General features: G+C 40.7%; 1 protein-coding gene across 1 annotated transcript in view; it reads right to left on the bottom strand.

Moving 5' to 3' along the window:
- The window catches only part of pard3ba (par-3 family cell polarity regulator beta a), a 427,783-nt gene that overhangs the window by 395,838 nt on the left and 15,363 nt on the right, over nucleotides 1-16,582 (bottom strand). The window contains exon 2 of the mRNA XM_062060174.1: nucleotides 15,202-15,303. Within this exon, the coding sequence (XP_061916158.1) occupies nucleotides 15,202-15,303 (102 nt within the window). The remainder of the gene's footprint in view (nucleotides 1-15,201; nucleotides 15,304-16,582) is intronic.

The raw sequence follows: 16,582 nt of genomic DNA, 5'->3' as shown, positions 1-16,582 counted from the left end.
ACATTCACACACTGATGGCGGGAGCTGCCATACAAGGCGCTAACCAGGACCCATCAGGAGCAAGGGTGAAGTGTCTTGCTCAAGGACACAACGGACGTGACTAGGATGGTATAAGGTGGGGATTGAACCAGGAACCCTCATGTTGCTGGCACAGTCACTCTCCCAACTGCGCCACGCCGTCCCCAAAAACACAAAGAGGCCTCATTGCACTCTTTTGCTTTGGTGAGCCGACAAATGGCTTTGGAGGGGCTCCATCAGTCAAAGTCAAAAGCCGGCGCAATGGCTGGTGTCGGTGAATTAAAATGCAAACTGGCACGTAACAAAAAGCAGAGCAGCACATGAAGAATGAGCAGGAAGCCAGGAGGAGCTGCTGTTTTGTGCTCACTTAGGAGTGTCAAGGTAAAGTGGAGGCTGATGAAGCAATAATACATACTCACGCTACAGTAAGTGTACTACAGCAAATGTACTTTATAACTAAGACTGGGCGATAAAACGATATCAATATATATCGCTAGTGTTGTCCCGATACCAATATTTTGGTACCGGTACCAAAATTATTTCGATACTTTTCGGTACTTTTCCAAATAAAAGGGACCACAAAAAATTGCATTATTGGCTTTATTTTAACAAAAAATCTTACGGTACATTAAACATGTTTAATGTTATTGCAAGTTTGTCCTTAAATAAAATAGTGAACATACAAGACAACTTGTCTTTTAGTAGTAAGTAAGCAAACAAAGGCTCCTAATTTAACTGCTGAAATATGCAGTAACATATTGTGTAATTTATCATTCTATTATTTTGTCAAAATTATTAAGGACAAGTGGTAGAAAATGGATTATCAATCTACTTGTTCATTTAATGTTAATATCTTTTAACATGTTCTATCTACACTTCTGTTCAAATGTAATAATCACTTATTCTTCTATTGTTCGATACTTTACATTAGTTTTGGATGATACCACACATTTGGGTATCAATCTGATACCAAGTAGTTACAGCATCATACATTGGTCATATTCAAAGTCCTCAAGACATATTTCCTGAGTTTATAAACATAATATACATTTTTTTTAAACGAAAGAAGATGTTGTGATGCCAAGACATATTGACATAATCATAGTAGTATCGACTGGATACGCTACCGTACTTGGTATCATTACAGTGGATGTTAGGTGTAGATCCACCAATGGCGTTTGTTTACATTTTGACACCGGTGAGCTACGGTGTGTAGTGAAGCATGTTTAGCTATTCCTCGTCCTGCAGCGATAATACTTGTAAGAAACGTACTTTTTTTTGTCACCATGGAGGCGAGGATTAGTGATTTAGAAGTAGCTAAAACACTGCCGACTGCGGCTGGACTTTAGCCGCTAGCTAGCTAGCCATGTCTTAAAGCACCTCTTCCTGAGGATGTTTCAGTGTTATAACTTCACCTTTATCATTAGTTTTTAAGCCAAAATGCGTCCGTTCTCCCTTATCTGTCTACACACTGTGTCTGTTTGTAAGTACTCAGTGATTGTGCACTGCCGAACATGCTCCTCTGCTCGTAAACCAGCAATGGCACTACGTGACGACGTGGGTGGCGGACCGGCACTTTTCAGAGGCGGTATAGTACCAAAATATGATTCATTAGAATCGCGGTACTATACTAATACCGGTATACCGTACAACCCTATATATCGCAATAGTATAATGTAATCGATATCAACAAAACAAGCATTTGATAAAACGTTCGATATGTACCTTAAATTCCGGACTTGAAGCCGCTACTTTTTTCTTATGCTTTGAACCTTGTGGCTTAAAAAACGGTGCGGCTAATTTGTGGATTTTTCTTCGCTGGCGGCCGTAAAGCAAATAGTTTCCATTTAACATTTGCAAATGTTAAGTGCAAAAGACACTGAAATGGTGTGTTATTGTTTGTGCTATAGCGCCATCTTTTTGACAAATTCGCTTACTGCAGGTGCAGCTGTGTGAATGCATCAAAGTGTTTCCTGTTTTTTAAAGCTTTGAACCGGAAGTAGAAGTGCCATTCTGTCTTCTAATCGTCCGTAGCATTTTAACTCGTATGGATTCTTCATTCATCACTCCAACCAACGTTTGTAAGTTTTACAGTATAACTACAACAATTCATACTTACTAAACCATCCCATGTGTTTTCATGCATAACTGTACTTGCTATCGTAATAATGTACTGAAGCTAGCGTCATCAGCATTAGCTAATATGCTAACACATTTATGAGTGTCTGTTAGTATTTTCAACTTACAATGGCATTCTTTTTGTATTGTTTCAGTTTCACAAATTCCTCATTAAATTCACCAAGACGTCCCCAGGGAGCTGCCACAGGTAGTCTGTTTTGTTTGATCAGCCGTTTTACTGCCGTGTTACAGACACCATTTTGAAAAAATTAAAGGTATGGTAATAAACATTTATAAATTACTTCTGTGTAAATAACTCATTTCACAGCGTATATATCTGGGGCCCAAATATTGATTTAGACTGGTGCGGCCAATAAATGGGGGAACATTTTCAAAATTTAGTGGGTGCTCTATAGTCCGGAAAATACGGTACATATGTTTTTCTTTGAATGAAAAAAAACGGAAGTTGCGAAGCAAGGTTGGTTGCACGAACAGAGACCCTTGCTCTCTGGTAACCGAGCAACGCAGGAAATAATGGCTGATCAGCGGGAGTGACAGGTTAACAGCCAATCAGGTAACAGTATCAACTGGTTGTGCCGTCCTATTGTCTCGAGATTGATCCTTTGCATGGAATGAGAAGAGAAACTAAAAATGAGTGCTGCAGAGAGCCAAGAAATTGTGGATAAAACAGGAAGTCCTCTCAACAGTATCAGAATCAGAATCAGAAATACTTTATTAATCCCCGAGGGGAAATTACAATTTTCAGCACAATCCCATTCAGGATCAGACAAACATTACAGGGAGACAGAACAGGATCGCTGACGGGTCTGCCAACTTCCGGCGCCCCTTACAAAAAAGCTGAGATAAAGGTAAACAATGGGGGGTTTTGGGGGGTGAGAAAAAAAAAAAGCGGTCTATTCCAGGGCCCCTGGAGAGGGGGTCCAGACTCAGGCCAAGGGAAAAAACAACTCATAGCCATAGCACACATTCCTCTTACATATGTGTAAGTAAAGAGGGAAACATCAAACATCAAAGAACACAAAGGACATTAAAGACATTATAAAGAGCAGAGCTGATGCAACCAGCCACTTCTACATACAGCTATGAATAAAAAGTAAAAGAAACATATCCACGCCATCGTCTGCTGGGGTGTAGGGAGCATGGCCAGAGACAGGAGCAGACCCAACAAAGCAACCAAGAGAGCCGAAAGCAACCGAGGATTATGGAACAAGTATGGAACATTTTTGGGATTTTTTTTTTTTTTTTAAACCTGCAGAAAATACATGTTTACATGTATATACTTTGCGTTATTATGTTACACTTTATTAACCATTTCTTACATATTCCTTATTTTTGCACACAATTTTTAAGAAGTTATTGATTTTAGAATTGTGTTTATATTGTTTGTTTACAGTGTTTTCCATGGTTGTGTTGACATTTCCTTTTCTTTCTGCCTTGAAAACTGAGGAGATCACTAGAGGAAGCTTACATTTTGAATAAAAAATATTTGCATTTAATATATTTTTCTCCTAGTCCTTATTTTTGATTGAAAAAAAAAATCAATAAATATTGATATCGACTGATGTAAAACACTTATATGGTGATACAGTTTTCAGCCACTTACACCCAGGTGAGACGATCCTATTGAATATTCCAACATGTCAGGCTGACAAGGTGTTGAACATCTTCTCAGGTAAAGATGTATGGATCACGATTAATATGCAAAGAGCGAATGCATTATGATAAGGCTGGCATGCGTGTGACATTTTCTAATTAGCGCACTTGAACCTCATCAATGGCTATTCAGGCGGCACGCCGGTTTACTTTGCCACTATTCAAACGCCAATCAAATGCCGCTCGCTGTGGCAGTGAATGAGGAGAGAGGGAGTGAACAAGCCTGAGGTGTCACGGAGCGTCAAAGGCTAATCAGCACACTTCGCAATCACGTCCCATTCACTGAAGTTTCTCTTGGGCGGGTTACCACGATTTAACTGTCGCCTGTCAAGAGGAGCTGACATTTAACATGCAATATGGGACGCAGTTCTATTGAACCTGGTAGAAGCTGCAGTTTCAATTTGATTATAAAATTCACATGCCCTGTTACTTTTCATGTCAATTAAATAGAAGCTTCCATGCCCACTTGGTTTGACGAAAACTTCACTGAGGTGCTTACTAGAGATGCGCTGATCGATCAGCCACCGATCAGTATCGTCCAATTTCTGTGAAAAAGTATAAAATTGTCATTATCCGTTGCCCGGATCATGTTTTGTATAGTTTTTTACTCCCTCAGTTCAGTTTTCAGCATTCCTGGGTTTGTGTTTTAGTTGTCATGGGTGCAGATTAGTTTCACCTGCCTCTGATTGGTGTTCGGGACGCTCACCTCAGAATTCAGAATACCTTTATTTAGGGGTGTAACGGTACGTGTATTTGTATTGAACCGTTTCGGTACGGGGGGTTCGGTTCGGAGGTGTACCGAACGAGTTTCCACACGAACATATAAAGTAGCCGCCTAAGCTAAAGTCTTAACAAGCTGCTCCGCTTCCTTCTGCCTGTCTGTGTCAGTACTCTACACAGCACCCAGCATTGTCCCACCCACACAACAATCTGATTGGTTACAAACAGAGCGGTAACAGCCAATCAGCAGTGCGTATTCAGAGCACGGCAGCTTCAGCTCGCTCGCAGTCCTGGCTTGAGGTGAAGGCTAATTCGCTTTTAGCGTAACGTTAGCTCATTTTGCGGTGTGTGTGTGTGTGTTACGGACAGCAAAGCCCTGTCTGTCTGTTATTTCACATTACCTTTTTCTGTGTTGATTGAGCTGGGTTGAAGCAGCAAAAAAGAACATTATGTTAAATGAAGAGTTTCTGTCTCTGATAGTTGATATAATAATGTAACTGCATCATTAAGCCTACATGAATCCATGGTGTTCAGGGATGAATAGTCTCTCCTATTGCTATTGTACTATTTTTCCAGCTATGGTTACATTAAAATTCTGAAATGAATTTTTTTTATTTAAACGGGAATAGCAGATCCATTCTATGTGTCATACTTGATCATTTCGTGATATTGCCATATTTTTGCTGAAAGGATTTAGTAGAGAAAATCGACGATAAAGTTTGCAACTTTTGCTCGCTGATAAAAAAAGCCTTGCCTGTACCAGAAGTAGCGTGACGTCACAGGAGCTAGTATTCCTCACAATCCCCCGTTGTTTACAATGGAGCGAGAGAGATTCGGAGCGACAAAGCGACGATTACCCCATTAATTTGAGCGAGGATGAAAGATTCGTAGATGAGGAACGTTACAGTGAAAGACTAGAGAGGCAGTGATGGACGTATCTTTTTTCGCTCTGACCGTAACTTAGGTACAAGCTGGCTCATTGGATTCCACACTCTCTCCTTTTTCTATTGTGGATCACGGATTTGTATTTTAAACCACCTCGGATACTAAATCCTCTTGAAAATGAGAGTCGAGCACGCGAAATGGACATTTAAAGTGACTTTTATCTCCACGACAATACATCGGTGACACACTTTGCTACTGAGCTAACGTGATAGCATCGTTCTCAAATGAAGATAGAAACAAAAGAAATAAAGCCCTGACTGGAAGGATAGACAGAAGATCAACAATACTATTAAACCATGTACATGTAACTACACGGTTACAAATTCTCAGCCTGGTAAGGCTTAACAATGCTGTTGCTAACGACGCTAAGGCTAATTTAGCAACTTAGCAACCGGACCTCACAGAACTATGATAAAAACATTAGCGCTCCACCTACGCCAGCCAGCCCTCATCTTCCCATCAACAGCCGTGCTCACCTGCGTTCCAGCGATGGACGGCGCGACGAAGGACTTCATCCGTGGGTTTGGCGGCAAGCATCGGCTAGGCGTCTGCTAAGTAAGTCCTTGTTGTGTTGCTGTAAGTATTGTACTTAGCCGCTAATATACCGATCGGTCCCACCTACAACGTTCTTCTTTGCAGCCTCCATTGTTCATTAAACAAATTGCAAAAGATTCACCAACACAGATGTCCAGAATACTGTGGAATTTTGTCGAAGAAAACAAGAGGTTTTTGTATCGGGTCCGATGGGGTCCAACCACTTCCGTGGATTTTGTGACGTCACGCGCATAAATCATATCCAAAGGAGTTTTTCAACCGGAAGTGTGGCGGGAATTTTAAAATTGCACTTTATAAGTTAACCCGGCCGTATTGGCATGTGTTTCAAGGTTAAGATTTCATCATTGATATATAAACTATCAGACTGTGTGGTCGGTAGTAGTGGGTTTCTGTAGGCCTTTAATCATTAGTAATGGAGCAGCCTAGTTTCGAATGGCAGGGTCCCTGCCATGTTGATAAAAATATAACATTTACATAATAAAAATCAACTACAGGCTTCCCAAATGCTGTAATAAATTAAGCATGATGAGTTGACTTGAAACTGTTTAATGTTGCACTTTTTATATGTAGAAGAAAAGTGTTGTCATTTTATTTAATCTGAGAAACAACTTGAGGCAGTTTAACATTGATTAACGTGGGCAGAATTATTATGGTGTTCCCAATGTTAAAAGGATAAAGCCATTGTCTACAAATTTGGTAAATAAATAACCCAAAAATGTATATTTTGTTGTTTTCTTACTGTACCAAAAATGAACCGAACAGTGACCTCTAAACCGAGGTACGTACCGAACCGAAATTTTTGTGTACCGTTACACCCCTACCTTTATTGTCATTGTATGGAAACAACAAAATTGGACAGCAATCCAGCTCAGTGCTTTTAAAACAACCTACATTAAATAGTCTTAAGACAACAAACAATAATAAAACTATTTAAAACCTGCTCCTGGGAACCAATCAGAGAGCTACTTATTCCTGTTTTTCGCCACACACCGTCTGGCAGTCTTGTTTGCCTTAAGCAACAGTTACGTTTGACGATTCCTTGCTTCTTTGCTCGTGTTTTCTTATGCCAAGCTTTTCCGTTAGCTTTGCTAAAGCTTTCCGTGCAATCGGCACGCTTTTGTTTACTTATTATCCTGTATTATCCTAATTTATGAAGAATGAATAATTTCCTTTCCTGCACTTTGCCTCCAGAGTTCCTGTAGTAAATGGCAGCCCAAGCGTGACATAAAATCACCCAATGTCGAATAATGCCTTTCAATGCTGATCACAAAAGCCAATCCCCTACGGCTGACACCTAATTAATTTTGATCCCCCAGCTGACAGAGGTGGCTAGCAGCTAAGTGTGGAGAGTCTGCTTTTAAAGGGTACCTATTATGTAAAACCAACTGTTAGTACTTCCATCCATCCATCCATTTTCTACCGCTTGTCCCCTTCGGGGTCACGGGGGGTGCTGGAGCCTATCTCAGCAGCATTCGGGCGGAAGGCACGGTACACCCTGGACAAGTCGACTGTTAGTACTTGTTTTTCTTTATTTGGGATCTGCATAAGTCCTGAAAATTTGAAATCAAACCATAGAGGCATGGCGGAGATATTTATAAAACAATCTCGCCTTCCTTCATACTTCCTCCAAACGAGCCAACTGGAATTCGCCACTATTTATAAAGTTTTTGGGATATCTCCATATATGGTAGAAATTTACCCAAGGTGCTTTGCGCGAGTCTGCCATTGTAGTCCGACGCTATAGTCAATAAGCTTATGGTTTTTCTCTATTTTCTTGTTGTGGGGCAGACCGGCTCATACATGCAAACTCATCCTTTGCTGTTGCCCTTACTAATTGAAAGTAGCGTATAGTTCGAACTAGGGCTGCAACTAACGATTAATTTTATAATCGATTAATCTGTTGATTATTACTTCGATTAATCGATTAATAATCAGATAAAAGAGACAAACTACATTTGTATCCTACCCAGTATTTTATTGAAAAAAACCAGCATACTGGCACCATACTTATTTTGATTATTGTTTCTCAGCTGTTTGTAAATGTTGCAGTTTATAAATAAAGGTTTATTTAAAAAAAATAAAAAATAAAAAAATTTAGAAAAAATAAAAAAGCCTCTGCGCATGCGCATAGCATATATCTAACGAATCGATGACTAAATTAATCGGCAACTATTTTTATAATCGATTTTAATCGATTTAATCGATTAGTTGTTGCAGCCCTAGTTCGAACTTACATCTGTCAGTAGACTAGCTATGGAAGCGCTAAAAACTACAACATGGCTGACAGGGAGAAGACAGTTGAAGTGGAGGCACGTTAATAAAACCGCCCACAAAACGGCGCATCCTGAAGAAACAGTCAGAAAGCAGTTTGAAGATGGTCTGTAAAACATAATTTATGCAACATTTACACCAAAGAACAGACCACAAGTGTTTTAAATGTAAAAAACAAATCATAATATGACTTTTATAAGTTAAAATCGTCACATCTATTTTAGCAAATGAACAAAATTTCTAACAAGTAGCATTATCACTGGAGGGCAAGGCGAAACATGTTACACACAGAGTAAAAGCAAGTGTTTGAGTCAAGCGTACCTGCAGTGTCAATACCAAGAATAGTATATGATCAATAGTAGAGTGATTTTGACATTTTTGTCATTGTTTATAAATTCATGCAATAGGTCCCTGGATACAGGAAGACTTTTAGGGGAAAAACCAAAGGATTTAAATGAATATTACATGTAGGTTTTTTCTTTGTGTATTACTGACTTTATTTAGCTCAAATGATTGTATGTCATTATAGAGAAGGAAGAAATTGAAATAGTGTGTTGATATTGTTACACTGTCAATAGCACTCACCATAAATGCATGTAAAAATGTACAGTTAGTAGATGGGATTGTTATATCATCCAATCTTACTCATGGATGATCGTTATCAGTATCGCATAATCGGAACACCCCTAGTGCTGACGTGTGCAATAAAAACTGGACATCGTCCACTGAGGTTGTAGCTAATAGCTCTTGACGAAAAGAGTGGTTAACAAAGGAAATTATCTTATTTTTATAAACAAATTTTCACATGAAATTACAATCCTCGCTTGGTTTAATGTGATCAGTTGTATATGTTTGTTAGTTTTTTTCCGCAGATGAGGCCTTTATATTATTTATGCATGTTCTCACACATGGAATGAGAAGTGACAATCACTTACATAAAGATGTTATGCTGTCCTTGGGGCTGCACGGTATACACGGTATGGCAGTAGAAACAATATAAATATGGCCACGGTAGAGATTTGTGCTCTGCCGTCATACAGTCATAAAATGCTGTGCTGAAAACGTAATTTTGATTCCTTGTACATGTGAAGAATTGACAATAAAGTTGACTGTTGACTGATGTTGAAATGCGTTCGATAAAACTTTAAATATCTATTTATATTTTTTGGTCGGAAGAAACCCGAAGTTACGAAGCAAGGTCACTTGTCACTCGCGCTCTTTGGGAACCCAGCAAAACAGGAAACAGGAAGTGTTACTGAGCAATGGGAGTGACACGCTAACAGTCAAACAGGTAACAGTATCTACTAAGTGTGGTTGTTCCGTCTTTCTGTCTCGCTGTGGATTCTCTGCATGGAGTGAGAAGAGAAACTGATATCTTGATATACCAACTCAATAACAGAAACTTGTCTTTAGTTTTGTTGGTTTTAATGCAGACCGTGCGGCAACACCCTGACACTTCTGTGTCCGTTAAACTAGTAGATTCCCCAACTACACTGTGTAGTGTTCAATATCTTATACACTACTACCATCTAGTGTCTCAAAGCTGCTACTAATTTCAGATCTACTGCATTTATTTTACCACCTTTGCCACGCTCATCCTGCCTGGCTACCAGACACAATGTTTACTAATAAATAGCACCCTTGGTAAGATGGAAATTGTATTACTGTATTTAAAAAATATCAATAATTATCGATTTCGATCAATATAAAAAAACGTATATCGTGATACAGTTTTCAGCCATATTGCCCAGCCCTACTTCTGTTGTGATTCTGCACAATAAATGTTCAAAACAATTACATTAAGTCTTTGCTTTTTAGTTGTTTTTGTTATATTTTAAATCTATTTAGATTTGCTAAAGGTCTACACAACCCATTCAGACACATTTCCATTATTAGTTGTGCACCACGACATTTATACCGCAATAGATACCGTTACCGTGGAGGGATTAAATTTATACAGTGATATTAATGTTGGGTCATAGCACCTAGCCCTAGCTGTCCTGAGTTCTAATGCTCATCCTGGACCTTTTAACACTCCAACTGCGAGGAGACGACCCAGTCATGCGTCTAGACTTCATGCATATTATGGCACATTGAAAATATTCCACCATTCCATTGAGGAAACTGCAGAAGTCCCATAAACAAAGACTGAAAGCTGATAAATAGTTTTATGTTAATGGTTCGCTGGCTAAGGGCGACCTTCCTTGACAGCTTCTGAGTACCAGCACAACATAGTAGAGTAATGGCCGCCGCTAATGTAGGTACCCGCAACACTCAGGGGAGAACGGCAGAAATGGCAGCATTAAATTGGCGGGTGCGTTGTTTACAACCACTATGAGCACGCAGGAAAAGGGAAATTAAACTAAAAAAGTAACATAATTCGAATCAGTGTACAGAGTACATCGTTCAAAAAAATATTACATTTTTTTAAGAGGAAACTAGCACTGTTGGAATTGCTACTGTAAAATATCAATGTGTGATTTCAGAATGTTTGTTAAAAGTTGAGGGACAAAAACATGCGAAGAATTTAATCGAATCAAATGTGAAACTACCAAGTCGCCATTATTCTCTAGTACTGTCATATTCCACAACTGCAACCTACACATAATGGCCTCAAGACATGGTCAAGGTGAGGAAGGCTGAAACACCACGGAACAAGGCGCAATTGAAAAGTACGAAATATCTGAAGAGAGATTTTTCAAAGGTGATGAGAAATTAGATCTTAATGTCACTGGACAGACCAGATGGTGACCAGTCCCCTACATGTAGTTGATCGTGACGCATCCATTCCACAAAATAGAGCCGCCCCACCTTAAAAATTAGGGGGATTTTTTTTTTTGACGTGAAAACTAATTTAGGTAATCCCAGGGCGCTCAATTGATCGCAACTGGACTGTTTGGTTCGTCTCAGAAGACGTTTCGCCTCTCATCCTAGTAGGCTTCATCAGTTCATGCTCATAAACTTAGATTGGTCAGATCTAGTCTTAGATTGGGTAGATCTTGTCTAGCTGCTGGTCCCAAAACCCAGACTATTTGCACTCCAACACCAGGAAGGTGAGCCTGGGAAAAGAGGGTTCCCCCCTATCGACCCAGCTGGTCTCAAGCAAACACAACTACTATTAAACTTTTAGAATCCATCCACAAACACACCCTTAAAATTCAGGCCAAAAAAGGCCAACATATCACCACTGCAGCATTCGAAACAAATACAATATGCTAAAACCAAACCAACACATTTAGCTGAACTGCACCAATTTTGTCAAGAGGAGTGGTCAAAAATTCAACCAGAAGCTTGCCAGAAATTTGTGGATGGCTACCAAAAGCGCCTTATTGCAGTGAAACTTGCCAAGGGACGTGTAACCAAATATTAACATTGCTGTATGTATACTTTTGACCCAGCAGATTTGGTCACATTTTCAGTAGACCCATAATAAATTCATTTAAAACAAGTGACCAACAAGTATGTGCTCCAATCACTCTATCACAAAAAAATAAGAGTTGTAGAAATTATTGGAAACTCAAGACAGCCATGACATTAAGTTCTTTACAAGTGTATGTAAACTTTTGATCGTGACTGTACATGTACACAAATACAAACACAAAACACAAATATTTATCTTCAAATATATAGACAAAGTTTATCTGGAGCATTTTTTATTAGATATTACAAATTACATGATGGCGTCACGTTCACACCCCAACACTGTTTTACCTAACATAGGGAATAACCCTAATTAATAATCTTGATTTCCAACTCAAATGTAGGAGAAGGTGATCTTTCAAAGACTAACTGACTAGACGGTTGTCTATGTAAGTGTGTACACATGGTTGTTAGTCCTGGGCAGTGGAGGCTCCTCTATGGGGGTTTTGGGGCACTAGGAGGTTAACCCTTTTACTACTGTTACCCCAGGTGGCCCTTGGCAAAGGCCTAGTACCTGACTGCCCCCTAGCCAGGGATACGGTGAAGACCTCAACGGCGGAGCAGGCGGAAGACGGTAGATTTAAGAACTACCACAACGGCTGCAGCAGAAAAGGGTCCCCAGTCGTCTTGGACTCCATGCCACTGGACCCTGACCCGATTCTGTCAAGGATCGTGTGGTGACTATCTGTGCACAAGTCTCCCCACGTAAAACAAAGTCACGCACAGGCATCCTCCATAAAGGGATACACTCCTACCAGGAGGATCGTCACACTCGTTCGAGTGACCGCCGATGATGTGTTCAACACACTCAAATTTATCAAGCTGGTGGTCGAGAGGCTAAAAAAAGCAAGCGGTGGAACAGATGCAGGGGGACGACCTTTAATGACGTCATCATCTCAACCGCCATCAACCACCCACAGAGCTCCTTTAGCGTTCACGCTCCTTCTAACAGGCTACACTGCATGCCGCCCTGTAGCTTAATAAACAGACGCGGAAATGTATGCATAAGTGGGGGCAGGGGAAGATAAAAAAAGGTCTGGACATGCTAAGCTAACCACAAGGCGTGCAAATTGCCAGCCATTACAACTCGTTACTTTCCGATGCTAACACAGGGCCCATGCTGTGCTGAGGAAAGCTTTGACAATCAGTCCACTCCAGTATGATTGATGGCGTGGCGCGGTCGGCCACAATAACAGATTCTATCTTTAGGTTTTTTTTTTATTTTTTCTGTCTACTGTGGGAAAGTAATAAAACACAGACAGACAAAAGAAAGCATAGGCTAATCAGAAGTACCAGGCACGGCTCATTAATCTACGAGAGCCAAAAGTGCTTGAAAGACCAGAGACAAGTGAGATGATTGGCACATTGTGAGCATCGCTCGACTGATCTATGCATCAGCAGCAAAACCAGAGACTAAAATGAGAGCGCGGATGAAAGTGGGTTAGGTGTTTGGAGAATCGGGCGGAAGCTGAGCGAGGAGAGAAACAAAAGGTAAATATGACAATTCCTCCTGGGTGAACGTTCTTGGGAAGCCGAGCCTGTACAGATGAGCCTATAATTGACAAAAAAAAACAAGCTGGGGGGAAAACAGCTGACGTCAGGCTCACTTGTTAGCGAAGGTACAGATCTGTGACATTGCGGGATGGAGCGCGAGAATGGAATCATTAAATCGGTGTGTCACAAACAAGATGTAGATCTCATTATTACAAGCCAACTCTCCCAGAAAAAGACTGCTCTGAACTGCGTGATTGCCAAAGTGTCTGTCCTACCTCCCCATCTATTATTCAGCTCTGTCACCTTGTTTCGCTGAAGCTGTTCTGGCAAACTTGCAGTTACACATGCACAAAGGCACTGTTCACACATTTTAAAACACCAACGGCACTTGTTCAATTGTCAATTATCTAGTTCTTTGTTTAAATATTTCTTATTTGTCTACAGAACTGTGTTATGTAAGCGTCACACGTATGTAACACCAACATGGTTTCAGGCAATGTCTACACTAAGTCGTTTAACCCCTTAAATTAATAATTATTTAGCCTAAGCCCCGTTTTAGCCACACTAAACCAGCGTTTAAGGTCCCCCTCCTCGGACAAATTTTTACACGGGTAAGTCAGCCGGGTAATTCTTGAATCTTCTGCACTTAGCTTTGTATGGACTCATTGATCGTATACTCAGTGAGTTCGGAGAGGAAGTGACGCCAGAAAGACCACGCCCACACAGGAAGTGACGACAGAACGCACCACGGCCAGCTTCATAATAAAGCGGTTTCGTAACTCGGAGGTAAACACTAGAAATATGAAGGCGAGTCATCCAAACATGCCCGTGTTTCTCCTTCCTCTACATGTACAGACGCTTGTGGAAATCACACATGACTACCTTAAGAGAAAGCGATTGCAGCTATTTGGGATACAACACTTCTCAAGAGAACTTTCCAATGTCCGGCCGGGTCTGCTGTGTTTCTACTTAGCGAAAAACTTTGTCCATTTGTCGAAGGAGAGACAACGAGAATGCGAGCTCCCGTGGATGTGATAAAAAAAAGGTAGCGTGTGCTTTGTTCCTGGCCGTCGAGGGAAACGGCAAATGCATTTGGACTGGCAAAGCAGACTGTATCAGTTATTGTCCGCCATGTATGTCGCAGACTCGATGTCTAGGTACAGAGTTTATAAAGTCACCAAAAACAAATGGACAATGAAGTTGAAGGCAAAAGAGTGAAGAGTGTCCTGACCAGATATCTAGATCCCTAGTTTTATTGATGTAAAATGTTCTTTATCACATTGTTTACGTGTCTAATAAAGATTTGATTAATTTATGATGTCTCAGGTGTGATTCACTACAATAGGGCCCCACAGCACGCTGGATTCCAGTTAATTGAAATACTATCTGTGTTGGCCCTGTGATGAGGTGGCGACTTGTCCAGGGTGTACCCCGCCTACCGCTCGAATGCAGCTGAGATAGGCTCCAGCACTCCCCGTGACCCCGAAAGGGACAAGCGGTAGAAGATGGATGGATGGATGGATGAAATACCACAACACTGGATATTGTTCAGATAAGTTACATTTAAGAACTTGCACACAAAGCAACAGTGGAGGTGACTATGACGTGTGCATTTTCCGCGCATGCGTACTAGGTCGTGTTGCGCCGGCGGACGGAGGGATGCGGGGGTCTTAAAAAGGTGGCATTGTTGTGTGTGGACACGGATAAGGTTAGGTGTGATTTACCCTGGATAACCTTATCCGGCTTAGTGTAAACGGGGCCTCAGACAGCTTCCATCTACGCTGTGGTCAAAGTTGGAATTGCCATTAAACGCATTTTTTAAAATTCAACACTCTTCTGTTATCTGGCGGCTAAAGTGGACAATTTGTCAGGTTTCATGTGTCAGGTAAACTGTGACGGATGAAGCCGTATGAATCCTCTTCCTACCGTACCACGACACCTTAATCCCGAACCACACGTCCACCGCAGAACCCATTCCTTGCTCACCTTATCCCGGTCTTCCACGAGGTCCGTCAGCGGGTCGTCCATGTCGAGGATGCCTCCATCAGTGTACTCCAGGTGGTGCGTATTCACGGCACTCTTTCCATGCTGCACAAATAAGTTACAATTTATTACAAGAGACTGCCAACATCAATTACAGTTGATACATATTGAAGGAAAAACATGCAACATAAAAACAAGAATAAAAGTAACGTGTTTGTTATTGTTGACTTTGCATTGTGCTAATAATGGCTCAGGTTATTTTACAGCATAAGTTAGATCTGCATAGGAATGTGAAAAACAATCCACTTTTGGGTGGAGTAATGGCGGTCAAATTCCAGGATGGTTTCACTGTCACCATGTAAAACTCAGAGTGTACACACTCTGTAGAGTTAAGATAGTTGCAGTCTAATCCCACAAGAACCTCTGTAACATTTTAAATAGGGGTGTCAAAAAAATAGACTTTCAAAGTAATTGCGATCCTAATTTGTAAGGATTCTTAATCGATACAAAAAAAATAATAATAATAATAAAAAAAAATCTATCCATCCTGTCCAGAGTTTATAGTTTATTCATTTATTTTGCATATCATTAATGTGAACAATAGGGATGTAAAGATATGAAAATGACATATCATGGTTATCCATCCCTCCATTTTCTACCGCGTGTCCCGTTCGGGGTCGCGGGGGGTGCTGGAGCCTATCCCAGCTGCATTCGGGCGGAAGGCGGGGTACACCCTGGACAGGTCACCACCTCATCACAGGGCCAGACAACATTCACACTCACATTCACACACTAGGGACCATTTTAGTGTTGCCAATCAACCTATCCCCAGGTGCATGTCTTTGGAGGTGGGAGGAAGCCAGAGTACCCGGAGGGAACCCACACAGTCACGGGGAGACCATGCAAACTCCACACAGAAAGATCCCGAGCCCAGGATCGAACCCAGGACCTTCGTATTGTAGCGTGACCAAAATTATTACCGTTATCATCATTATTGCGGTGTTGTTGAATGTGCTAAAAATGCACTTATACACACACTGAAAGATTTTGACCAAGTCGTCTTTTTTAAATAACTAAAATAAATAGACATTCTGTTAGAAAACCCACTATTTTGCATGTGTTTTGTTTCTTATGCTTCACTGATAGTGTGTTTATTCTTAGTATTTAATCTGTTTTAATGGGTTTCTTTTACGGTTTTAAATATTGGTTTGCATTGTAGCACTTTAGGATGTATTTAAATGAAAAGTGTGCGACAAATAAAATCTATTATTGCTATTTATTATGACCAGCTCAGTAGCCTAGTGGTTAGAGAGTCCGCCCTGAGACTGGGAGGTTGTGAGTTCAAACCCCTGCCGAGTCATACCACAGACTACAAAAAATGGGA

This window comes from Entelurus aequoreus, linkage group LG01 (assembly GCF_033978785.1).
Source record: "Entelurus aequoreus isolate RoL-2023_Sb linkage group LG01, RoL_Eaeq_v1.1, whole genome shotgun sequence".
Lineage (NCBI taxonomy): Eukaryota > Metazoa > Chordata > Actinopteri > Syngnathiformes > Syngnathidae > Entelurus > Entelurus aequoreus.
The sequence above is the reverse complement of the archived record's forward strand: the minus strand, read 5'-3'. Positions and strand labels throughout refer to the sequence as shown.